The 26584-nt window shown below is 31.8% G+C and overlaps 3 protein-coding genes across 5 annotated transcripts; all 3 read left to right on the top strand.

Annotated features, from left to right (window-relative positions):
* Positions 1-1862: 1862 nt before the first annotated feature.
* LOC111016466 (cotton fiber protein) lies at positions 1863-3190 on the top strand. Its single transcript, XM_022291880.2, has one exon. The coding sequence runs from the start codon at positions 2036-2038 to the stop codon at positions 2762-2764; it is 729 nt and encodes a 242-aa protein (XP_022147572.1). The 5' UTR covers positions 1863-2035; the 3' UTR covers positions 2765-3190.
* A 7720-nt stretch (positions 3191-10910) lies between these two features.
* LOC111016533 (Translation initiation factor SUI1 family protein) lies at positions 10911-18065 on the top strand. Of its 3 annotated transcripts, none has more exons than XR_015791759.1 (8): positions 10911-11188; positions 11295-11384; positions 11980-12032; positions 12120-12201; positions 12291-12358; positions 12446-12529; positions 16665-16803; positions 17338-18065. XR_015791759.1 is itself a non-coding variant. In XM_022291973.2 (7 exons), the coding sequence occupies exons 1-7, from the start codon at positions 11041-11043 to the stop codon at positions 16719-16721; spliced, it is 582 nt and encodes a 193-aa protein (XP_022147665.1). In that variant the 5' UTR covers positions 10911-11040; the 3' UTR covers positions 16722-16965. The 3 variants fall into 3 exon arrangements, 1 of the variants encoding a protein (XP_022147665.1); XR_015791760.1 differs by lacking the exon at positions 17338-18065 and adding an exon at positions 17019-17268; XM_022291973.2 differs by lacking the exon at positions 17338-18065 and having other exon boundaries at positions 16665-16965.
* A 4811-nt stretch (positions 18066-22876) lies between these two features.
* On the top strand, positions 22877-25615 carry LOC111016468 (cytokinin dehydrogenase 4-like). The gene is made up of 5 exons (XM_022291882.2): positions 22877-23494; positions 23791-23918; positions 24243-24512; positions 24674-24942; positions 25180-25615. Exons 1-5 carry the CDS (start codon positions 22903-22905, stop codon positions 25493-25495), a joined length of 1575 nt encoding a protein of 524 aa, XP_022147574.1. The 5' UTR covers positions 22877-22902; the 3' UTR covers positions 25496-25615.
* Positions 25616-26584: the final 969 nt, after the last annotated feature.

The raw sequence follows: 26584 nt of genomic DNA, 5'->3' as shown, positions 1-26584 counted from the left end.
CCTTTATATTCTAATTTGTATTGTTTGAGCATTCCTTATGTTGAACATATTTCTCACTATGATGTGTATTATGTATTTTTAATATTCCTTTCACACTTTTACGGTATTGAGGTATCACAATTTACAAATTTTTCAATACTTTCTTTACTATTTTATTCTTCTTCAATGACGTCAAGAGTAAGTTCCTCGAATTGATCTATACAAATGACTAGTTCTCAGGAGTTTTAAGACTCGACCTATTCTCTCCACTCCAGTAACAACATCGATTCTTACTCCCTTCCATTGCCAAACGATATCATTGATTGTTCCAAATTCACCTAATTTCATTCCTCGTTCACATTAGATACTACCCTACATGCCACAACAACAAATATTTAGAAAGCTTGAGATTTTGTAAACTTTCTATGCTTTTCCCCCTAACTTTTATATTTTTAGATTATATATACAAACAAAAATTTCAATGGAAAACGTTTTAAACAACTCCTTTGTCATGCCAACATTTAAGTAACGATGATAATGGAAAAACTTACACAAATATTTTTAATTAAAACATCTAAGAATTTTGAAAAAATTTTAATACAACAACATGTGGAATTCTCAACTGTTAAAAGGTAAAAAATAGATAAACGTTACGTTGTGACATTTATTTCTCTTTTTCAACGAATATTGATTCTTTAACTAGTTGAGCAACATGAATTTTAAAACTTAAATATACACCTATGACCATCATTTTAGGAACTAAAGTTCTATTGTTCTGTTCATTGAAGTTCATCCAAATCCAACGAATCCAATTAATATTACAGATGAGGTTCATTTGACAAATTTATAGAGAGAAAGATATACCATACCATACTACCAACCTCTTATGTTTTCCCACTCCTCGTCATAAAAGCTCCAACAAGAATTAAAATGATTGTTTAAATAAATATTATTGACTAAAATGAAAAAACCTTAAAAGACATTGATTTACTAATTTTAAAATTAAAATATAGTTGGACAAAACATCAATTATGTTCTTTTTCACATTATATTTGTCGTATTACATGTAAAATAAAAAATAAAAAATTCCTACATTTTTGAAGTAAAAGGGCTGGCACTATGTAGAATGAGATTTAAACCTATTTTATTTTTTACTAAACGTACCAAATAGTCTCTGATCATTTGTCTTTAATTTAATTGAAAATTCTAAGTTAAATAATTGTTAAATTTTGTTAACAAAAAGTTAATACATTATTAGATTTTTGTTTCGTTAACCTATTTGGAAACTTAAATACGGTACTTGAATGCTATTAAAGTACTGGATCCATGAATTTCAATTACCCCATTACCAAAATTTATTTCTAGTAGTAGATCTAACTGACATATTATTACGGAGTCGAGATATCTGGATTATAATTGTACGCTCTCATGCGATCTTAAGCACTACTTTTCTTGTTTGCGTTTTTGTTTGCTCTTATCACTCGACAGTCGACGACTAAAATTTCTCAATCCTGCACAAGCTTTCTCGAACAAAGAGGAATGAAAGCTAATATTTCACTGTTTTCGTTATGAGTTTTGAAGCGTAAGCCACTTACACAAATGCTTATGAATTTAATAGATGATGTTATCATCAATGGAACGAATATTCATACTCCTCTAATATAAGGAATTTATAGGATACGATACATAGGTCCAAATGTGTTAACCAACAATAATTCAATGACATGTCAACTTTCTTTTAACGAATTTAATAAGATTGGACGAGAAAATGCAGTCACATTATTAGTATTATTTTAACTAGTAAGAAGAGTAAATAGGCACATGTTTTATTCATTTATGAAACCTATCCCAAAGTCTACCCCAAAGTCCATCCCTCACCACCAACCTAATTTATTTTCTACCCTTTAGGGAAAGACAGATTTAAGAAGAGGGAGCAAAAAAAAAACTAAGTACTACCAACCAACCTTATATTTTCATTCACTACTCTCTAGTCTCCAGCATAAAGCTCCGCCGTTCTCCCCAAATTCTACCCCGCCGCCGCCGCCGCAGTTCCGGCATGTGGACTTCCTTCGCCGCCTGGGCCACCCCCACCACCCTCTTCATCCTCGTCAACGCCGTCATCGCCGTCATCGCCCTCACCTCCCGATTCGGCGCTCCCAAAACCTCCCACCGCCGCCACCTCCACGGCGGCCCCGCCCTCCTCCGCCCTCCGTCCCTCTTAGACAGAGTCAAATCCTTCGACTTCTCCCTCTACTACAACTCCGGCCACTGCCCCGACCCGAACCCGGATCCCAACCCGGCCCAGCTCGCCCGAGCTCCGTCCGTCTTGGACCGAATCAAGTCCATCGCCCTCCACAGATCCGATTCCAATTCCTCCGCCCGCGAAACAGAGCATCCGCAGCACCAAAAACCGAGCCCGGAGCAAACTCACGACCACATCGTGAACCGGAGCAAGTCCGATTCCGGAACCCATACTCCGACGGCTCTGGAGATGAGTTTCCGGCGGCGGTTACAGAAATCGCTGAGCGAGAAGCTGACGTGGGCGCCATTCACGGCGACGGAACCGCCGCAGGCTGAAACAGAGGAAGCGAGCGTTATCGAACGGCGTCGTCCGGCGACGTCGAGGGCGGAGATCGGCGAACGGGAAACGGCGCCGGGGGAAGAGGAGGAGGAGGAGGTGGACGCGAGGGCGGACGATTTCATCAATAAATTTAAGCAGCAGCTGAAATTGCAGAGGCTGGAATCTCTGCTGCGGTACAGAGACGCGATTAAGGGCAAAAAATGAGGTTCCTCTTCCTCGGGTTTAGTTTATTTTCTCGTTTTCATTATTGGGTTTCTCCTCTTCTTTTATGCGCTCGTTTTGTGAAGTGTTCGTGTGTTGGCTAATTTAGTAGCTTTTTCGTTTTGTGTGGAACATCCGCCATTAATGGCGAAAACTGGGTGCTCTGGTTTTAGACGAAAAGGGGAAGACAATGGTGCCGCCGACCGGGGCTCATCGGTCTAATTTCCCGCCGCCGCAACGCCGGTTTATGTGCTTACGATTTTTCATCGGTTTAGGAACTTCTAAGATTGAAATGAAGTTTGGGTTCCAATCCTAAAAAATGTGTGAGGGAATGGATCTGCAACATTCTTGAAACTCGGAGTTTGTCGCTTTTTGCCCCGAGAAAAAAATAATAATAATAATTAAAATGTATTTCGATTTAGATTTTAACTTGTAATGACTTCCATTAAATTTAATATTTAATCTCTCCATTTTAATTTGTAATAATTCAGTATCTACAGTAAAAAAATCTAAATGTGTTTTTGATCGGTAAAAATCTAAATTCTTGTATTTTGTTAATTTTCAATAGCAGTCCATGTGAAGAATTCTATTAACCATTGGTAATATTGTTTTTTACCAAACCTACCATGCGAACATGAACTCGACATGCCAAACTTAACCCGTCACTTAATTTTTATTTTTCTGAGTGAAAATTAAAATAGGATAATTATTAAGGAAGGAAGATAAATCACAACATTTTGTACGTCATATCAAAGGGAAATATATGTTAACGTTGTGTTTGTGTGTTAAAAGTTATCATCTTTGACTTAGATTTTTAACTTCTTATAATGTGCATTTACATTTTTTTTTCCTTGAAAGTATAATGTGCATTTACTATTTTGACGATGAATTGAAAATGTAAGTTAATATGTTATTATGTACCTATGATTAAATTGTACTAATTTTATGTCAATCTAAGATTAATTCAATGATAAATTGAAAACACGTCTCTAATCAAGTGGTCGAGTTTGAATTCACCCCACTTCTATTTGTTGTAAAAAAAATGATGTATTAACTTTATTTTGTTTAAAATATTATATTATATTATAAATTCAAATTTATTACTTGTAAAAAAAGTCAAATTTATAATTTGTATAGAAGGTAGAGGTTAATTAGTGTAATTAGTGTAGAATAACTTTATTTTGAATACATGTTCTAGTAGCATCTAAAGATTAACTAAATCTTGATGTATTTTTTTGGTTTAACTAAAGGAATGAGGATAAACAATAGAAAGAAAAATAAAGAGGGTAACTAGAATTTAATTATAATAGCGACAACACTATATATATCGTAATATGATAATAAGAATTGGAGCATTTTAAAAATATTAAATTATAAATTTAGTTATGAACTTTTAAAGTTCTACTTATTAGGTTTAATTTTTGAATTTGTGTCTAATTAATTTTCGAACTTTCAAATTTGTAGGTAAAAAACTAACATCTTATACATTTATTATATTTTTTAAAAAGTTAAAAACCTATTATTTAATCATAATAGAAAGTTTTGGGATCAAATTTATAATTTGTCTAAAAATATTGTTTCTCTTTTTAATTCAGCAAAAGAATGGGAGTGTTCAAATAAATAGTGTTGTAACCAATTAACTATGTTCTTGTTAGCGAATAATGATAATATTTTGTTGAATTACAATTCGTATTAAATTTTCATTGATATGTCGATATTTTCACATACCCATGAATTAAACATCGACATAAGATGAATCGATATTTCAACTCTATTGTAAAAAAATCGACGAAATGTTTAAAATATCAACAGAATATCATTAATAAACATATAATATTAAAAAACAATAATTTTAAACTTATTTATAAATGGTAAAATACAGTTTTGTTAATTCAAATAATTTTTTATTTTATCATTATTTTAAAAATATTCATTAATATTGATATCTTATCAATATTTTCATAAACATTGAGACCTTGATATTTTCGTGACTATCCACGTTTAAATTTTACTTTGACTTAATTAAATAAATTGTCAATGTAAAGACATCTCAACAGTAATTAATATATATTCATTTCTAGATATCGAAAATCTCGATTCATTATTATTATTATTATTATTATTAGGTTAAAAAATTTGGTCATTGTACTTTCACTAAAGTAACAATTTAGTTCTTTATGTAACAATTTAATCACTGTAATTTAAAGTTGGTAACAATTTAGCCTTTATCGTAGTTTATTTTTATTAAGTTTCTTATATATATATATTGATAAACTAAAAATGGACCAAATATGTTTATAAAAATATTAAATTATTATAGGATAAAATTTGACATTTAATTTTAATAAAATTTCTTAAAATGGGGACTAGATCGTTACAAACTATAGTCCATGAACTAAATTGTTACTTTAATGAAAGTACAATGACTAAATCGTCACAGACTAAATTATTATTATTTTAAGTTAAAAATGACGAAGACCGCACATCTGCTGCGTTCACATGACATGACTTGGTGGCTCCACCGTGACTTTATTTTTATTTTTTTCTCTGAAAGAGGTGGCCCCACCGTGACAACGTGGCTTTTAAAGCAATTTTCTTGTCGCGTTACTTTCTAATTCCACTTATGAATAACAAAAAAAAAAAAAAGTCTTGCTTATTATTATTTTATGAAAAAGATTATTTCCTTTTTTTAATCATGGATGTGAAATTCCGGTGATGATTACACTATTTTTCTCGCCCAAAATAATTAATTTATATATAAAAGAGATTTACTATTTAATAATATTGAAATTAAAGTTGTTGAATATTTTCTACTGCATACTATTTTATGTTTGGATTTTCATCAATTTATTTATAATTATTCTGTCCAATATTGATCATTGATCGCAGTGGAAAATGAAAAATTGATTTGTTTGGAATATTATAATACCACCACATATTTATTTCTTTATTTATTGTGATATTGATCTTTGTCGGTCTCTATATGTTTGTACTTTGTATACTTTGATTCCACTTTCATGTTACAATATTATTATTTCATGTATTACTTTTTCCTCCCTAATATTTATGTTATTTGTTCGTTTAATTTTATATTCTTAAATCTTTTTTTTTTCTAAAAATGATTATTTGATATTAAAATGTATTTTATTGATTAAGTAAAGAGTTATGTTACTCCATCACGATTTTTGTGTGTGGGACCAGAATTTACTTCTATAAAGGGTCAAACTGATTTCTTTTTTTTTTTTTTTTTTTTTACTTTACAACTACTTTAGGTATGTTTATCTACTTCAACTCCAAACTTTTTAAATATGTTTTTACCTATTTGCCATCGATATTTATTTTCAACATTATAATTACTTTTAAAATTTCATTAAATTTATCTTAATTAATAAAATTTTCAAACACGCAGATCTGAATATGACTAAATTGGTTAAAATATATATTCAACAAACATATTAACTTCATATGCATATTGCGAGAAATACAATCAGTTATGGATTTTTTTTTTGTTTTTTTAAATAATATTGTCAAATTGTATATGGTAGAGATTCCCACTTACCACCCTAAGTGTTTGATATTAAAAATATTGCTTGTTTTGACATCCACTCATATTTTAAAACATATTTTGTACTTTTAAGTATTATATATATAATTAAACTTAAAAAAAAAAACAAGGTCAAGTTGTAATTTTAATTTAACATAATTTTGCTTTAGGTTGGTCCATATGATAATATTATCATAGGATTTGTTTTAATCTGAGTATAAAGTTCAAAAATTTTAGATTAGTCCTTATAATTATTCAAACTTACAAATTGTCTTCGCGGTTTGGGCATTTGTTTTAACGTGGGCATTGAACTAATGTTTTTTTATTAACTTATTATGTCAGTTGATTGTATTAGGATTTAGGGTTAAAAGAAAATGGGAAGGAAAATGACTGAGAATGATTTGTGAACTTTCAAACCACGCACCAAATTAAAATTGAACACAAATTAGACGAAATTGAACTTTTGAAAACGACAGATACTGTGACGTTCGAATAGAAATATGTACATGAATGAATTGATACCACATCTAAATGAGAGAAAAAATATTGATAGTCACTATCTACATCAAGACTCAATAATAAAAATTTTAAACTTAAGCGTACCTAGTTTGAAGCGAAGCATGTGAGTGATGACAAATCATGTTTAACTCATATTGGTGTATAGAGATAGTGTTCACCCTCCTAAATAGCTCTTAATCAGATACCGAACTAAAACTATATCCAAATTAGAGACAATAAATTTGTAAACCTTTCATGTTTGAAAAAATTAAAAAAATTTAGACCATTCATAATCAATTTAAATATATTGAACAATAAAAGAATAACGCTATGCAAGCATATCCTCTCGTTTTTTTTGTCTTTTTTTTTTGTTTTTTTGTTTTTGTTTTTTGTTGTGTTTTATTTGGGACTTGCTTCATTTATGAAAACTATCATTGTCGTGACGTCAGCAGTGACTTGTTGAGATAGCTATGGCGGTCGTTCCTTTTCACCTTATAAAATGAACCGGACCCTTCATTACCACAGGTCCACACTTTAGGCAAATATCAAAATAATTAATAAAAATTTATAAAATAATCACTACTTTTTAATTTTATAAAAATGGTAAAATTTAGAAGCCCAACCTATATCAGGTAAAAGCTCAATATACATGATTATTAAATAATAATTGACTTTAAAGACGTACGTGGAAAATCAGTGATTGTTTTAAATAAAACTTATTTCTATTTGAATATTACCATCTAAAATAGTGACCATAATTTAAACTATCTTAGTTTTGTAATTAAATTTTAAGTTAAAATATTATTTTAATTCTGTAATTTTATTTTTAATTTTTACAAATTCGATTCATTTTAATCTCTGTATTTTTAAAAGGTTCATTTTAGTTCGTGTACTTAAAAAATTGACAATTTTAATCATTTAATTTTTTTTAATCTCATTTTTTCTATCACAATTTCAACGTGACAATACATTTAATATATCTTTTGAAATGTAACACGATTTTATATTAAAGGACTTTCGTTAGATTAGGTATATAATTTGTATTAGCATATAATAAGTAAGTATTAAAATTATCGCTCTGTAAAAGTATGAGAATCAAAACAAACACAATAGAACAAAAGTTAAAATATAGAGACCAAACTAAAACATAGCTAAAATAGAATAGTGTCGTAACCAAAATAGTATTTTAACCTCAAAATTTAAATTTATCTAAACTAATTTGGATTATTATTACAACTTCATCTGTGCTTACGTGGACTTTCATTATCTGATATTTGTGCTCTAACTTCTATTCTCTCCCTTTTATTTTTATTATTTTTAAAACTTAACCTTTGTAGATCGTGAAATTATAAAATAATTTTTTTTCCTTTTTTTTTTTTGTTTTTTGGTTTGCTCTTCCTTTTAAGCAGGGGTTAATGATAACTTGTCACAACTAATAAAAACAATAACACAATTATTGGTTTTCTGAAAAAATATTTCACCACAAATTTGATAGAATTAAAACATAATAAAATCAATATTCAAATCGTCAGCCTTCCTTCTTCTTCAATGTCTTAACTTTAGAGCCTGTTTCAACATGCAAATGGAAAAGCTTAATCAACTTCCTTGCCCATCATTTTACCATCCTTCACAATCATGGCTTCAAGAACATCGACATTTTTTTTTAAAGGTAAGCATATCATTCCAAAATACTACCGTGTCACCCTATTTCTTTATCCTCCGTATCTTTTCTCGAGAGGAAAATATTTAAAAGAAATTGTAGATAGTTTTTGTGTTGCGATACTTATTCTTATATAAAAAACTTGTAAATAAATAAAATAATATAAATAAAGATAGATTAAACGTATTTTTGAATTAAGAGGATTTTATTTATTTAACTTAAACCAAGATTAGAATTGTTTGTTCAAATTTGTGGTTTTGTATGTACGCTAGGTGTCCACATAATATATGACGTGCCATCTCACTCCAGGTCTAATCAACTAAAGAAACTTTGCCACGTAATTTTATGGGCCAAATCACATAATTAAGATTGTCCTAGGTTTCAATCTTATCGGTACCATTTTTAAAAGTGGAGATTTCAAGTCGTTGAAAAAGAAAAAAGTTTGTTAGTTAGTTCCATGATTTCACATACGTCAACATTAATTGACAATAGTAAAAGTAGACAGGAACGTTGATGTTTAATTTTTTTTGGGTAAGGTGTTAGCGGTAGATGATAACTTAACTTAAAAATTAATTTTCATGTGTTTTTCAATATTAATATTGTGTAGTTAGGTGGCTGTCATTTGAAATTAGTTGGGTGCACACAGGTTTGGAATCGATGAAAAAAAATGTTAACAGTTGTCTTACTAAAAATTTGTTGGTACATACAAATAGAAACTTGTAAATTATGTACGCTTAGCCACATACACTACGAATTTTAAGTTAGTGTTTAGTCTAAACTTACATCAATTTAATAGGAATGAGACATTGAGAATTGAGATTCTACCATTGTGGTTATCATACAACCGACAGTGAAATCTAAATGTTATTAAGTTTCATGTCAGTCAAAATCATCTTTAAGTTGGAGTCGAGCTGAGTTATCTTCACAAAGTTATGGGCCCTTCCTTCTTGTCGTTGAAGTATCTAAATTGAGGCTTGAACACACATGTCCTAAAGAACACAAGTTGTGCTTGATTTTACCTCATGACAAATAACAAAATACTTTACTAAATCTTTAATTTGGTCATTATTGACGATTTGACATCTCTTCTTTTTACAAAAAAAAAAGCATGTAACAATGTAGCTGACCAATCAGAAGGTAATTTGAATTATTCGTAACATAATTGTCTTCCTTTTACAGTCTGCCAAATGTGATGAATATTTATTTATTTATTATTATTATATAATTAGTAACTGTAGGGAATTATATATATATATATATATATATATATATATATATATATATATGTAAAAGAACGAACTATCTTTTTATTTGATCTTTGGGACCTTAAAAATCTAAGTTATAATGAAAATTTTAATGCAAGAAAGGCAGAAACTAGTCTTATAGTTCATTAAGATTTCACGTGGTTTAGCCTATTTTTTATGAAGATATTCTTAAGAAACAATAAACTATTTTTATGTCTCTTTTTTTTTTTTACAAAAATCATATTAATTAATGAAAATTGTAATAGGATAAAAGTAGTTGTCATATTTACAAATTTGTTATATAAAAAAATAGTTTATGAACAAGACAATTTATTTGTTTGTACATCATTAATATATTTAATATAAAATACATTATTGATATAAAAAACCTTACCATTATTATGCTATTTTTGCATAAATTTCAACGCCTGGCAAATCTGGTCACCATATACTATTCTTTGCTATTTTTGGAATCTCTCAATTTTGACAAAATATAAATTATCATAGAAAGTAAATAAACTTTGAGATAACAGATCTCATAATGACCATTCCACCTACTTTGAATATTAAAAGCTTACAAATTTACCAGCAACGTGTGAGTAACAGGGGTGTCCATAAGTTTAATTGAACACACTTCCATATCAAAAGAAAAATTGGGAGAAATGATCTACTCAGTCATTTTTTATTTTTTCGTAAAAATTATGTATATTGCTAGAAAAAAGAGTTCATAGTTTGAGATTAAGACACAAATCAGACAAAGAGACTGGCCAATAAAGTCTTAATACCAACACGGAATAAAACAAATTCAAACAAACGAAAAACATTATAAACACAATTCACCTATCCGAACTCATTCATGAAAATAAATGTCTAACTACGTATCAATGAACATGAATGATAACGCATCATATCTCACCAAACATACATATCATTTGGGACAAGATATAAAATGACGGTAATCAATATATGTATGGTATATCCAATAAAATTTTAGATGTAAAACATGATTGTTTGTTTAAGTAACAAGATGAACAATTCACAGTGAGATTAGTCTGGTAGGGTTGCCTCGTGAGATTATTCGAGCTGTGCGTAAGCTGGCATGGACACTGTATAAAAAGTGAATACCAAAATTATGACGTCATATATAAAAATTATAAACGAAACGAATTATATTTATATTTGTGAAATATTTACATTCCAACGCAATACCTTCTTCACTGCTCATTGCCTCTCGAATCTCATTCTCAGGCAATAAGGAAAAGAGAGCAAACGAAAACGAAAATATCCCGTCTTTCGCACCGAAACGGGGCGGAGAGACTGTGCTTGAGCTCTAATGGCGGAGAAACCCCAACCGGTGCTTGTATTGTACTGTCCCGTCTGCAGTTTGCCGGCGGAGTACTGCGAATTCGGACCCGATTTTGAGAAATGCAAGCCTTGGTTGATCCGGAATGCCCCGGACCTCTACCCCGATCTCCTCAAAGGTTCTTCGCACTCCAAAACCCTAATCTCCTCCTATTTAGTTTCTCCAACCTATTCTAAATCCGAGTTCATCCACTAACATTCCGTTGTTTGTTTTTTTGTTTGTAGAGGCAAACGCGAAGGAAGCTGCTGAAGCTTCCAACCAACTGCAGTCCACCAGTATCTCATCTGCTGCTGGCGATGGAGCCGCTTCTTCAGGTTAACTTGTCAAATATATATATATGTGTGTGTGTGTCTGTATCTATATGTATAATAGTTTTTATTTTTTTGTTTCGTTGTGTCGGCATCCTAGGTTCACTTAAATATGTCGAAAGCTACTCACCACGGTGTTATTTACTTCACTAATGAACACATCTCAATTGTTTGAGTTTGAGCACATTTGATTTTGCGATCCATTCAGAGGCTTCTTCTGATGTACCTGCCTAGTGTCAGCGTTTCTGATGTCGGAATTCTGCAGATGGTCGGAAATATATAATTTGTGTTCAGTAGGATTAATTGACCCTAAAATAAATTGTTCAATTTAGTTGGTCAAATCTCTTTCATCTCAAAGAGATTGCAGTGAGTAGTCCCATTAAATGTTTTTCCCCCTTTTGCCAAATGGTTCACTTTCTTGCCCTTCTTCTTAAGGTGACTTTTGACTTAATTGTCTTGTGTCTGACAGCGTCCAATTGTATTGTATTTTAAGCAACATTTGCTTGCTCGTAATTGTTTAATAGTAATTTTATATTTGTTTGGTCTCAATCTACGACTTATTTCTTTAGTCACTCTTTTCATTTTTTGTGGAGAACTACAGCACCTAAGCAAGAGGAAGTGAAACGTCTACCTGGTGGCAAGATAAAGAAAAAGGTAACTTAGTTTTTAAACTTGGTTCTGTTGTCACTGTTTAATGGGACTAGAAACATGATATATGTAATTTATTGGATTTACTTGTAGGAAAAGCAAGAAGTTGTGATTGAGAAGGTTACACGAAATAAGAGAAAGTGCATTACAACTGTGAAAGGGTTAGACCTTTTTGGTGAGCAATACTTTGTTTTTTTTATCCCTACTTGACACTTCTTCATTGTTACATTAATTCTCAATAACAGTTCCTCTAACTGGATTTAGGAGTTAAACTAAGTGATGCTTCGAAGAAACTTGGGAAGAAGTTTGCTACTGGGGCCTCTGTGGTTAAGGTTATTAACTTATGGTGCCATTACTTAAGTATCTTTCTACTGTAGATGCCTTTGATATCTTACCATATGCTAAATGCTTGGTTTTAGGGACCAACTGAGAAAGAGCAAATTGATGTTCAAGGGGACATAGCCTATGATATTGTAGATTTCCTTACTGAGACTTGGCCCGATGTAAGATATTTATTCATTATTAATATTAGGGAGAAAGGCATATACCCTCCAATTGCCTTTGAACTCATTTCAACATTGTACTTGAATGTCATTCTTTTACTTGGTATCTTTTGTGTTTGAATTTGGTTGGTTATTTTTAATATGATTTGCACATGATATCAAAAATATGATTTGCACATGATATCAAAAATATGATTTGCACATAAATTATAGTGGAGTCTGGTTAGTTTTTAAAAATGGTGAGCTGATACATGCAGACTTTCAGCTTCTAGTGATAAATAGTAGGTTGGGTACTTTTGTTTTATTTTTCTTTTCTGAAACTACAATGGGTAGGGCCAACATATTCAAATATATTTTTCTCCATTATCTGGTGATTCTAAAATTGTAACAATTTTGTGATATATTATTTAACACAAAAAGAGAAAACATGAAAGAAACAACTTTAGTTAAGATTATCTTTGATGCAACTGTATTTTATATGTGAAGTTATTAGCATTTCTGCAATTCTATGATATTGAACTATTGTTGTATGTACAAGAGACATCCAGTTAAGGATTTCAATGTTAAATTGGCTCCAGGTGTATTACTACGGCTCAAATGGTATTAATACAAATGGTGCAGCCAATCAGAGAACCATGTACTACTCCCCTACAAGATCAAAGCTCTACTTCCCACTAATATGATTCCCTAAGTTCCAGTCTACTAGGGTATAATCAAATCATTAGCGCTACATCACACTCACGTCTTCCCATCCATGAAACAAACTGGGAGATCTTGGGTTTGCTATTAAAAATTGATTCTCGTAGGTTATTCCCCCAATTCACTGCCAGTGATCATTCTCACTTTTGTCTAAGTTTTGGATAGACCAGGTCTCCCATGTCTAGTGATTGCAACCAATAAACCTCTGCTCCTAATATCAGATTGCAATTTCCTGGTTCTAGATGTTGACATTCCTTCGTAGATACGATCCTTTTGCAGCATTAACACCCTTTAGAAGTTCCTCCAATTCACCAGGTTTTGGACCTACGAAAATGCTGTACTTGCTCTGTTTATTCTTAATCCTAATTTATCCACCACATTTTGAGTAATTAAGTTGTGAGTTGCTTTAGTGTCAATCTTAACCACCACCTCTTAACGTTTAATCTTGGCTTTTAATTTCATTCTGTGGGACAAAGTAAGTCCCACCATTGAATTCAGCTATAATCCTCCCATCTCTCATTAGGCTTATCCTCCACTGTGATGTTATGCTTGTATTGATCTCCCAGCCACTCATAGAAAATTCTTTTGTAATTACAGTATAGGCTTATTTCAACAAGATTGGAAAGCTGTAATGTGGTAGCTCCTAGGGGGGCCTCCTCGGCTCTTGCCTCTGAACTGTGGTTCCTTTTTGTTCTTAATATAATATATATATTCCAGTTTCTTATAAAAAAAGAAAAGAAAAAGATCTCCCAGTCCTTCTCTAAAATTTCACTTGAACTAGTAGTGATGCCTTGTGGTGATGTTCTCATCACAATCAAAACACAAAACCTTCTCTATCGTACGCTGGCTGCTGGCTCCTTCCTCACCCTTCTTGAGAATTGGTTGAGTAGACTGGGACTGCAGACATTTTCAATTTCTTAAATATTAATGAAAAGTTATGTCTTCGTGAAATAAAAAATCTCAAAATTTTCTTCCTTCCTGGTGTCTACAAATGCCTCGTTCACTGTATTATGATGGGTTGATTTGTGATAACTATAATACCTTGGGAGTTCTAATCATATCTTGTAGTCATCATAAATTTGCCCATTCAAACCACATCAGACCCGAATTTAAGCTTATGGCTGCCCCTAGCTTCTCAACATCAACCATGCAGTTTGATGCAAAGAATTACCTGGCTTTGAATATCCAGCCATCAAATTGTCCTTTTGAACGTGGGAACTCCAATCTCCCCTTGAGCGCACTGGGATTCAGGTATTCACATCCCTTGCTGCCTGATTCCTTTGCTCCCTGTCTCAGGCATTCTCCCTCTCTCACATGCTACCTCAATTTTGTGGCAAATTTTTAAGTCACAACAATTGTTCTACTTTGTCGGGTGACACATTTACACTCTAGTTGATAGGTGGTATCTTCTGTAGATCATCTTGTTCTGAATTTAACTCATACTTCATCGAGGTCAGCCTGTATGAAAATGGTGGAATGCACCCCTTTTTTGAAGTCTGCTCTTATTCAAGCAATCTGGAAATTTTCTTCACCAAGAAAAGTGAAGGTTTTCTTATGGTCCCTTAGCACACAGAAGCTTGAACACCCATGAAAAGCTCCTAAGAAGTGCACAAACTGGGTGTTTTCCCCCTCTGTTTGTAGCTTATGTATGGCCAACACTGAGTCAAGTGACCATATGTTCATTCATTGCTCGTTCGCGGCTCGGGGTTGGCTTTTTCTTATGGATATTTTTGGTATGTCAACTTGTTTCCCTAGTTGTATAGATGACTGGCTAATAGAGGTTCTTCATGGTTGGAGTCTCCCTAAAAAAGCAAGGTTTTTGTGGAGGTGTGCTTCGAGAGCTCGCCTTTGGCATCTTTGGTTGGAACGAAATCTTCGAGTCTTTGAAGATAAGTCTTCCTCTTTTGAGATTTTTTGTAGAAATATCCAACACACTGTCTCTTGGTGGTGCATCAACTAAAGCAAATTCTTTTGTAACTACAACCTTTTCATGGTTTTGAACAATTGGAAAGTGATTGTGTAGTCCTTTTGGGTGGGGTTTCCTCTACCCCAGCCCTTAGGTTGTTCCTTTTTGTTTTCCTCATGGAATATACAAGTTTCTTATCTTAAAAAAAAATAACTCACACTTCATCTCTCCTGCCACTAAATTTGCTTCAACCTTATCATTCTTCTTTGTCCATGTTCTGTTGACATGCATAGGATTTGTCATGCCTAATACTAAAGTTGATTTGCTCCAAGTATATTAAGACACACAAGAACATAATGTTTAATTGTATTGTGAAAGATGATACAAGCAATTCAGGAGGTCTGTCCTATCTTACAAGAATGCTGGCTTCCAACTAATTACCCATGTTCTGCTGTTCTCTTTTCTCTTCTCCCAATCCTTCCCCCTCCCGCTAATTATCGAATGTCCCAACCTCATAACAAACGGGTATTATTAGATCTTTAGCATTATGCATCACATTTTTATGATCACTTGCAAGACCCATATAACTGAAGCTCATTACTTGATGGGCTACTCATCTTGGGCTCCTCTACACTTCTATAGCATTAGTACACCATTTTGGTGTCCTGGAAGGCCTATCATTTTTTGTTCTAAGAACTTGTGGAATTTGAGTTGCTTGTTTTTACCTCTTTAATGGGGATAGTGCTATGTAGACCTTTTTTTAGTGCTAAAACCTAACTCAGGGTGAGTCGGAATTATTTGATTGTACATACGTTTATGATTGGGTCTAGTGTGGTAGATTAAATAGATAGAACTCTAATTTTGGTCTTTTTAACCGTAAAGTAGGTGGCTATTTGCCTTTTTCCTCCACAGTCTTCAAACTACCATTTACTTTTATTGGTCTTTTCCCTCTCTTTGGGGTGTGGCGGTGTCATGATAGAGCATGTAGAAAATGGAGTTTAGAAAATTTTAGCAAAAAAGGGAATTAGAATTTGGAAACAAATAATGGTTTAGAGAACTACTAGGCCTTAACTAGCCATTTCGTAAGTGACACATGTAGCTTCACGATAGATGCTTCTTTTTGAACACCACCTTCATCTTGAACTTTACATTCTGAACCGAGTATTTTCATTTTGCACATTTTGCAACCATTTACCAAGCAATAAATAACAGCAAATATGTTATCAGAAAAAATAAATTAACTATTTATTTTATAGTTCTAATGTAAGAAGAGGATGACCTTTATATTTGCTTTCATATGTTTGATGTCTCAGATGAGATTGCTTTTTGAAAAAGCTTTGTCAATGTTGCTGATGTTACCTCTGATTGCCATGTTTGATTGCATACTTTATATCCTTGTTAAATGTACCTTCTGTTGTTCCTCATTTGAATTCCCCCCTCCCTCACCACCATTTATTTCTAATCATAATTATGTGGACATAAGATGTATTTGGAAATATTGAGTATATTTGTAATATGCTGTTGTAACAGGTCCCTGAAACTGCAATTTTCTTCATCGAAGATGGGAAAAAGGTTCCTGCTGCTTGACAAAGAAATCATGGCAAACAAATAATATGGACTTCTGTGCATCCTTTTCCATACTTGTGCGAGTCCTTTTAAGATTCCACAAGTAAGTGGCCATAACAGTTTTTTTGTTAAAGTTCCAGAAACCTATGTATTGGTTCATGAGACCTTTTGTCCCGCTTTCCTCAATCCTTGTAGCGTTTTCTCAGGAGATAAGTTATTTAATTTGTCCTTTTTTGTTAAAAAAGGAAAAAAAAACTTGGTCAAACTCTGGGTTTGTATAGGGGGCTATCTTGATCTTGTACGTTTTACACTTTACAGAAATGACTCAAGAGGCAATTCTCACCATATTTCTCCTCCCCCGACCGCCGCCCTCCCACCCACTTTCTCTCAGTGCAAATTGTTGCTGTCTCTTTTCATTTGGGAATTAGGAGTTTGTCAAAACATTGTTTTCACGAACAGTAAACTTTGACAGCATGTATCATTGTTTTTTGCTTTGTGGGTAAAGGGGAGTGTAACAATAAAAATTCAACAAAACAAATAATGGCTGAAGTGAGAATTGATTCGCTAATTGTGCCAATTTTGTGTGCATTAGAACCTAATATATGCTGATGTTGATGTTGAATGGTTGCTTGCTTAGGCTTTTTAGCATATGGAGGAGCACTTCAACCACAGATACCTTCTATATGATGCTGGTAAGGAAAACTTAAACCCCATTTGATTGCGTGGTCAAAGGCCAAAAGGCAGGATAGAGTTTGAAACCCTAGCTTAGTTAGTGTTCCTTTAAGGTAGGGAGGTAGAGAGGGAGGTTAAAAAAGTCAATACTGGGAGAGGGTCACATGATTTGATGGGAAAGTGCATGTCTGTCTTGTTAGCAGAGAGAGCACACTCAAAAACTTTTGTGTGTGGGCAACTTTGTCGTCGATTACAACCTCTTGGTGGTGAATAGAAAATTCTTTCGTAATTACAGTCTCTATGTTTTTGCAAGATTGGAGAACTATCGTCTTGTAGGTTCCTTTTTGGAAGGGGATGCCTTGTACCTTGTCCTTTGACTGTTCTTGTGTTTATAAGACATGATTCGTTTCTTATAAAAAAAAGAAAGAAATAACTTTTAAAAGAATTAGAAAGGTGAGTTGTGTGTGGATTTTGCGTGCGTGTGGGTGTTTGTGATATTAGGGGGGCGGTGGGGCGTGAGAGGTGAGTGGTATTATTGGAAGCAAGAGAGTTGGCAGAAGCAGAAAACAAAGTCAAAAGGATAATAGTTTTATGTACAGTGTGGGAGTGGCCTTGCATTGCCTTAACTTGCTTTTTACAATTTTTGCTACTCTTCAACTCCCAACTTTCCTACCGAAAGTGTTCTGTGTTTAGCGTGATTTTGTGTTTTGTTTGGACCCTAAGAAACTCTCCCCCCCCCCCCCCCCCCACCCCACCATTAAACTATACTATCTTGGGTGCTTTTATCAGGTCAATTTGTGGATTTGGCCTTGGTTTTTGGGCTTCATTTCAATTTTCAGTTTTATGTACAATGAGATGACTTATTTGGTTAGTAAGGATCAATGTAAATAGTAAAGAGTTTAGAAGGAATGAGTTCAAACCATGGTGGTCATCTACGTAGGATTTAATATCCTACGAGTTCTCTTGTTAACCAAATGTGGTGTGATTAGACGGTTGACTCGTGAATAGTCGAGGTGCGTGCCAGCTAGTCTGGATATATGGATATGAAAAAAATGTTTTAATTTAGTTCCTATAGTTTGAGTTTAGTTTCAATCTCATCCTTATGATTTTAGAAGTTCGGTTTTGATTAGATCTCATAAATTGTCTATCCACAAAAAGATCTGTATTTTTTTCTTTTGGGTAAATATATCTAATGATCTTTGAGCTGGTAGAGAATTCACAATTGGGTCGATCTTTTAAAATTCTTAATATTGCCTCCAATGTATACAAAATTCTAAATTAGATCATCTCTTAAAAAATTAAAATTTTTGTCAACAATAAATTGATATATCATTAAACTATGGAACATTTGATACATTAAGCTTATTATTATTATTATTATTTTTTTTTTATTGGGTCATAAATTCTAATATAGTCAACTAGCCCTAAATAAACAAAAAAGTGTCACGTACCTGTGAGGTTTGGTCGAACTATATGAATCAAATTAAACTTGTATTCAAACTAAATTGAGGGTGATTTAGCCGTCAATAATTGAACCTTTTATTTATTACATTTTTGGCTGTTTTGAGTTAAAAAGGCTACAAAATTGGTACTTTTTATTCATTTATCTTTCTTTTTTTGGTGTTCCATACATTTTTTTCCTTCTAATATTTATATCTAATTTCCTTTGGTGTATTTGTTTGAATCATCTGCCGTCATCTCTAAATATTTTGTTACCATCATCTGAGATTGGATCTGATTAACCCAATCTGATTGGACAGTGACTTTTCTGCAGCATATATATTTTTCAAAGGAAAAATATGATCTGATTCTGATCATCAAAATCTGATTTTAAAGGAACGAGGATAATTAGAAGATATGAAGTTTAATATTAGTGTCATTAGAAAAATAAATGAACAAAACTGATCTGGTTTTTTAAAAATTGATATCATATGACACTTCTTTTTCAAAGATTTAATGTCATTCTCATCAAATCTCGACATCCTACAGTAAAAACCGTGATCCGAAGACTTTACTGTTGTGAAGAAATTTTGGTTTTATTTATATTGGGGTTGGGGGATTTAGCATTAAATTCTCTAATCTTGATCGAGACATTATCCATTTTTAACACTAATTCTTTTTTAATAATAACCCTTAGAAACAGCCTTGATTGCGTTGCTAATTAAAAAAATACCATCTATAGTAAAAACTACCAACTTTTTTTTTTGGACATAAATTAAATTTGTCACAACTTTCATATTTCATATATTTATTTTTCTTGGTTGAATCGTCACCCATTTGGGGTTCCTGAGAAATTTTTAATTTGCACTTCAATCCCTTTCTATTCCCTCTATTTCTTGTCCCATAAAAAAAAAGAAAGAAAAAATCTTCGTGGATTAAAATTTTGTCCAATTTGTCTTCTTTAATATTATATGTAACAGTCTTGACATACTTTACCTAAGAAATATCATTTTCAACCTAACATCGAGGTTAAGAATGTCAACATAGGATAAATACGTAAAAAAAAAAGTATTCCAAATATTCCAACATAATATAATATAAGAAAAAAGGTAGCTATCTAATCTTGTAGTCTAATTTGAGAGCACTAGGTAGGCTTAGCCTTTATCTTGAGATACTTTGAACAAATTTGAGTTCCTTCAAATTCTTGAAAATATATTGTGCTCATGGTTGACTCCAAGTTTTAAGTGATTTCCTACATCAAAAGCAAAGGTGGAAAGTTGTAAAATAATTTGAGTAAACCAACCAATAAACTTAAACTACTATTTAAATAAAAATTCATTTTCTATGGATTGTATTAGTTGCTTAAATCAAGGAAATGATCTCTTCACAAAATCTTCCAAGAAATAACCATTGTGTAGTTAAGAAAAATGTATAAAATGAAAAAGAATCATAATTAAAATCAAATTTGATCGTATCTTCTATGATAAAGTTAATAGGACGAATTATCCTTATATATATATTTTAAGAAATGTATTGTAGGAAATAAATTCAGACTTAGATTAGGGCGGCGACTAAACCATTAATTTTATCAACAAGACAATCAAATTTGACGAGGTGAGTTATTACTGTTAGATATGTATTTGTTAGAATGGTAACAAGATAACTCAACTAATTACCAAAATTTTAAAGATTTTTTTTCCTAATTGGAGAAAATAAAATTATGCATGAACTCTGTAGAGATAGAAAGAGAGAGAGTTGACAATTCAAATGGAACACTCAAAAATTAATTCTGTTGAAACATCGTGTAAATCTGGACAAATTCATATTAGAAAAAAAAAAGAAAAGAAAAAGCCAACATTGAAATTCAAAAACTGATCTTTGAAAAAATCATTCAATTTAATATAATTTTTTTTTGAATTACATGGTTTTCTTTTCTTTTACTTTTAATTTTCACCCGCTATAAAAATGAGTTGTTTTCCACCATTTTCTCTAAACTTTGTTTTTTTTTTCTTATTTTAAGGATTGTGTGTATAAATAGAGGCTTGGAATTTTTTACTATGGTTTTTTTCTTTTGTTATTTGATAATTAGTGTATTGTGTGTTTTTTTTTAAATCTAAAATATTTGTGCACTTAATTCAACTATATGAGATTAGAATATTGTCAAACTATGTTTATGATATTCTTATTGCCGGGAACTATATGTAGATTCATATTTCATATTAGCATGTTATGAGATTATTTATTCTCTCTCATTTTTATCAATTTATTATGTATTAATTTAAACGGTAATACAATATTTATGTATTATTCTAAGTCTATGACAAAATAAAATATCAATCGATTGTACGAAGCATTATTTTATAGTAATAAAATGAAAAAGATAAATTTGAAATAATTAGCAAATAAATATAATATAGGTCCAAGCTAGCAAAAATAACTTTTTGGAAATGAAAATACGACAAAATTCATATTTTAAAATTGGGATATTAAAACTTAGCTTCTTCTTCTTCTTTTTTTTTTTTTACTAATGAATTTCAAATTAGCTTAAATTTTATTAAAATTTGCAATAAACAAATTGGAACTATTGAAAAATTCATTAAATAAACAAAAATTAAATACATATCCATGATGTTGATAAATGAAGGAAATATGTAAATATATATATATAATTTTAATCAAATGCAACAAAAATTAAATACATATCAGCTGTAATTGGCATAATCCTCCTTGTTAGTACTAAGTCAACAAAATTTATCAAATAAAAATTAATATTATATATTATTATTGTTGTTACCACCAACTGTTTTTAATCATAAAGTATCAACAATTTTGCTAACTCCTTCCAATGAAATGATTTATCTTCCACTAATTTTCTACGACAATTAGAGTTCAATTTTATTTTTTCCCTTTTCTTTAAACACTTTTCTTTTCTTTCTCTATTTACGTTTTATCTTTGGTAAAAAGATTACATAACGTAAAATAAATTTGTCATTTGCAATACATTAAAACTATATACTAATTTTGTCAAATACCTTTCTTTTTAATGAATATAATAAAAATTACTTCATTTCAAAATTGAATAAATTAAAAACATAAAAATTAAAAACCAGTCTTTGAAAAAAAAAAAGCATAGGTCCATAATATATCTTGTTGAATGTTTAGACTAAAAATAAAATTAAAATATGCAAAATGATCCCTCATCTTTTATGATTCTCAATTTTGTCATCCATTCACAATTTGACCTTCAATAAAAAAATTACTAAATTTTGTTGACAAAAAGTTGAGAGTGATTAAATTTATATATTTGTACACGTGTTTGAAAATAAAAACATATATTTGAAAAAAAGAACATGAAAATTAATGGGTCCGAATTATCTCATTAGATTCAAAAAAAGAAATTGGCATGATTAAAGCATATATCCCGACCAAATGGTCATGAATATAAAAAGAAATAAAAAGAAGTAATTATAATTTCCCACAAGTATTGTATTTTCTAAATCCGCTATATATAATAATAATAACATTTGTAAGCTATTTAAGATATGTAGTTTATTACTTTAATTATCAAATAACAAATAAATATTCAAATGAAGAACAGATTACAAACTTTTCTTTTTTTGAGAAAAAAAAAGAACAGATTACACTTGAAATAATGCCTCTCTAAAAGCAAATTTGATTTCTAAATACTTAGCTTAGTCACTAACACGTTTGAAATCACGTCCCTAATAATTTTGTTTGCTATATATTAACGCATTAACTTCCACCAGAAAACAAAATATATAAAAAAGCACTTTAATATTATTTTTTTGTTCACTCATTACCATTTAAAACCATATTTAAAATTTTATTCAACCGAAAATAATAAAGAATAATACCATTTAAAAACTTTTATAATTATAATATTTAATAACTTACTATTGTTTAGAAGTCAATTCTAGGTTGCCATTCCATTCATTCTCCACACACATTTATTTCCTTTTTAGATTTCATCGTCTCTCTCTATTATTTATTATTATTATTATTTTTGGATAAATTTCTCTATAAATATGCATGTTTTATTTTCTTCCTTCTTCATCTCTTGAAACGCAAAATGGCATCACCCAACTTCTTTTTTTTCCTATTCACTTATTTTCTGATTCTCCAAAACGCACCGTTTTGTGCTGTGGCTCGGAGTTTGGTTCTACCAAAAGCCATCGCAGAGAAGCTCCGAACTGACCTCCAAACCATCAATTTAGCCTCCACCGATTACGGCCGGATAATCAAACAGAACCCTTTCGCCGTTTTCTTTCCGGTGACCGCCAACGACATCGCCGGGTTGATCCGGTTTATGTATGCATCTCCGACCCCGTATTATATGGCTGCCCGCGGGCAGGGCCATTCCGTCCGCGGGCAAGCCTTGGTGCCGAATGGAGTGGTCGTCAACATGACCTCGCTCGCTAGTTTTCGACAAGGGGCCGGTAGAATTGTGGTTTCGACGGCGGCATCGTATGCCGACGTCGGTGGTGAGCAATTGTGGATTGACGTATTGCATGCAACGATGCACAAGGGGCTCACCCCCGTGTCGTGGACGGATTATTTGCATATCACCGTCGGCGGGACGCTGTCCAACGCCGGAATCAGCGGTCAAACGTTTCGATTCGGGCCTCAAATCAGCAATGTTTATGAACTTGACGTCGTCACTGGTCTCTTTCTCTCTCTCGGAATTCTTTTTTTAGAATACCAACATCTCTCTCTTGGCTATACTATCTTCAGATTGACTTCTATGTTTTTCTTATCGATTTTTACTCCTTTAATTTCTCAAAATATTTTTCCATCATTTGAATTATCTTTCTACACCTCTAAGGATCACTTTTTATGAGATAAAACAAGTTGAATTGTATTATTTAGCTTAATAATATATAAATAAAATACTTTATTAAGGAAAAGGAGGATTTTTGACGATTATATTCAATAATTTATCGTTGGGTGCAATTTACAGGAAAAGGAGAATTTTTGACGTGTTCGCCCAATACCAACCCGGAGCTCTTCTACGCTGTCCTCGGCGGCCTGGGTCAGTTCGGCGTCATTACGAGAGCTAGAATTGGCCTTGCTCCGGCACCCACCAAGGTCTCTCTCATTATTGATTAGTCAAATTAAATACCCATTTTATTAACTTATATGAATAAAATAGATCCGATTTAGTGTGATTAAACAGCCCTTGGCCGGCTAAACTCTACAAAATTAGCATAATTAAATTATTGCGTGACGTGAGACTTAATTAATTAATTAATAAGCGTTTTCTAAAGATCTTCCCCTTTCCTTTTAACGACCTTACGTATTCTTAACGGTTTCTTTGACTTTTTCTATATTATATTTTTTTAATGAATAAATTTTCTATGGATTAAGGTTAAAAAGATTTCATTTTTTATATGGATTATTATTTTATTGTAGGTTAAATGGGTGAGGATGCTTTACACAGATTTCTCTGCAATTACAAGGGATCAAGAGCTTCTGATATCCAACAATGGAAAAGAGAAATCCAACGGCCTGAATTACGTTGAAGGTTTGCTTATGCTGCATCTGAGCACACCTGATAATTCCTCCTTTTTCCCTCTCGCGGACCAGCCCAGAATCTCCTCCCTTGTCTCCCAATACGGCATCGTTTACGTCCTTGAAGTAGCCAAATATTACGACCAACAATCTGCCTCTTCCGTTGACCAGGTCCTCTCTTTAAACCTTTTTTTTCTTAATAATAATGAATTATTCAATATAATCCTTGCCATGTGACTAATTATTATTATTATTTTTTGCTAATTTTATGGTATGTAAAATTATCAGCTACCTTGTTTCACTCCTCTCGAATAATTTCTCTATTTCTATAGGAATTGGAGGGATTGTTGGGAGGGCTAAGATTTGAGCCCGGGTTCAAGTTCATCAAAGACGTCACGTACGAGGAATTTCTAGATCGAGTTCACAATGACGAGCTAGCTTTAAGAGCCTTAGGGCTGTGGGATGTTCCTCATCCATGGCTGAATCTTTTCATTCCGAAGTCGAGAATCGTCGATTTCGACTCGGGCGTTTTCAAAGGCATTATTCAAAAACGTAATCTCACCTCCGGCGTCGTCCTCTTCTATCCCATGTTTAAAAACTTGTAAGTTTTTGCGATAAATCACTTGTCTACATTAAGGAAGCTAGTTTAAAAAATTAGAACACATCTCAATTGATAACTGATAAATAAATAACAAAAGTTAAAAATTTAATATGATATCAGACCCTCCTATTATAAGTTGATATGTCAGCATATATTTAATTATTTATTCATACTCGTATCCTAACAAAACGAGACCTTATGAAAAATGTTGTTTTTCTTGACGGGAAACTTTTGCAGGTGGGATGAACGGAGCTCGGCCGTGATCCCCGAGGAAGACGTGTTCTACACGGCGGCGATTCTGTTTTCAAGCGGTTTCGGGGAGTGGCAGGCGTTTGATGATCATATAAAAGACATTTTGAAGTTGTGTGAAGAAACTGGGATCGAAGTGAAGCAATATCTTCCCCATTATGAAACTCAAGAAGATTGGATTAAACATTTTGGCGGGAAATGGCCTCTTTTCTCGCGGAGGAAGGCCATGTTCGACCCTAAACACTTGCTCTCTCCTGGCCAGAGAATTTTCAACAAAACTCAATCCAATAATTTCTTACCCTAATTATTTAAATTAATCACAAATAATTTCCATGTATTATTAAGATTTTGTTTTTAACTTTTTGATCTACTTTGTACTTAGATTTCCCATCTTTTTATTACATTTAATCTTAGGTTTAATCTCCATGTTCCTACTAATAATTTTTTTTAGTAAGAAAAGCTTTGTTAAGGAATAGAAAAAGTATTGATTGGCCACAACATTCACTTTCCGCTAATTCAAACGTCCTATGTGTTGGATAGTGGGTACAAAAATTTGTCATCCCTATCCACCCTAATGAATAAGATGACGCCACACGAATCCTTTTGTTTGTGAGTTGTGTCTACGCTACTGTGACTTGTAGATCCATTATTGCAACATTTTCTATACCTTATACTAATAATTGGGATATAACAAATAAATAAAGATAATAATATAAATATTTTGTTTTAGTTAAACACGTGAGGTAGGGATTTGAACTCTCAACCTCATAATTGGATACATGTCACCTATTGAACTATGCTCTAGTTGATAATTAAGTAGTAACACAGTAATAATAAAATATGGGATGTGATTGGTCAAAGTAGGCATACACTGTGAAGGTAATTTGCGTTGAAAACATATCTCCTTAGAAAATCTTCTAGTACTAACAATATTATCATGAAAAGGTTAGATAAAATTTTTATTATATTTAACTATACATTATTTTAATAATGGGTTGAATATTTTTTTGGAATGGTGTACTAATGTGAATAATTTTACTTATTTGACCAAACAACATATATTTTAAGACTTTTGTTTTAAACTAATTTCAATTAATTAATTTAAATTGAAATTATAACTCACAATATTTTTTTTTGGAGACAAATTATATCTCTTAATTATTCTACAATGTAAGTTGAAAAATATAATTGGGTTATCTTCTAAAGATAAATAATAAATATTCTCAATTCATTTGACTATTTTTTTTATTTTTTTAATAGAAAAATTAAATTGTGTTGGAGTTTTAAAATTGATATATAAATGTAAGTTTTCTCATCTTCAATGCTTTCTCAATTCAAAGAAACATTTATAATTACAAAAACATATTCATTATTAATTATAATGTAGTCAACT

The sequence above is a fragment of the Momordica charantia genome, assembly GCF_013281855.1.
Source record: "Momordica charantia cultivar OHB3-1 chromosome 6 unlocalized genomic scaffold, Mcharantia_2.0 BLBB01000006.1, whole genome shotgun sequence".
In the NCBI taxonomy this organism is placed as follows: Eukaryota; Viridiplantae; Streptophyta; class Magnoliopsida; order Cucurbitales; family Cucurbitaceae; genus Momordica; species Momordica charantia.
The sequence above is the reverse complement of the archived record's forward strand: the minus strand, read 5'-3'. Positions and strand labels throughout refer to the sequence as shown.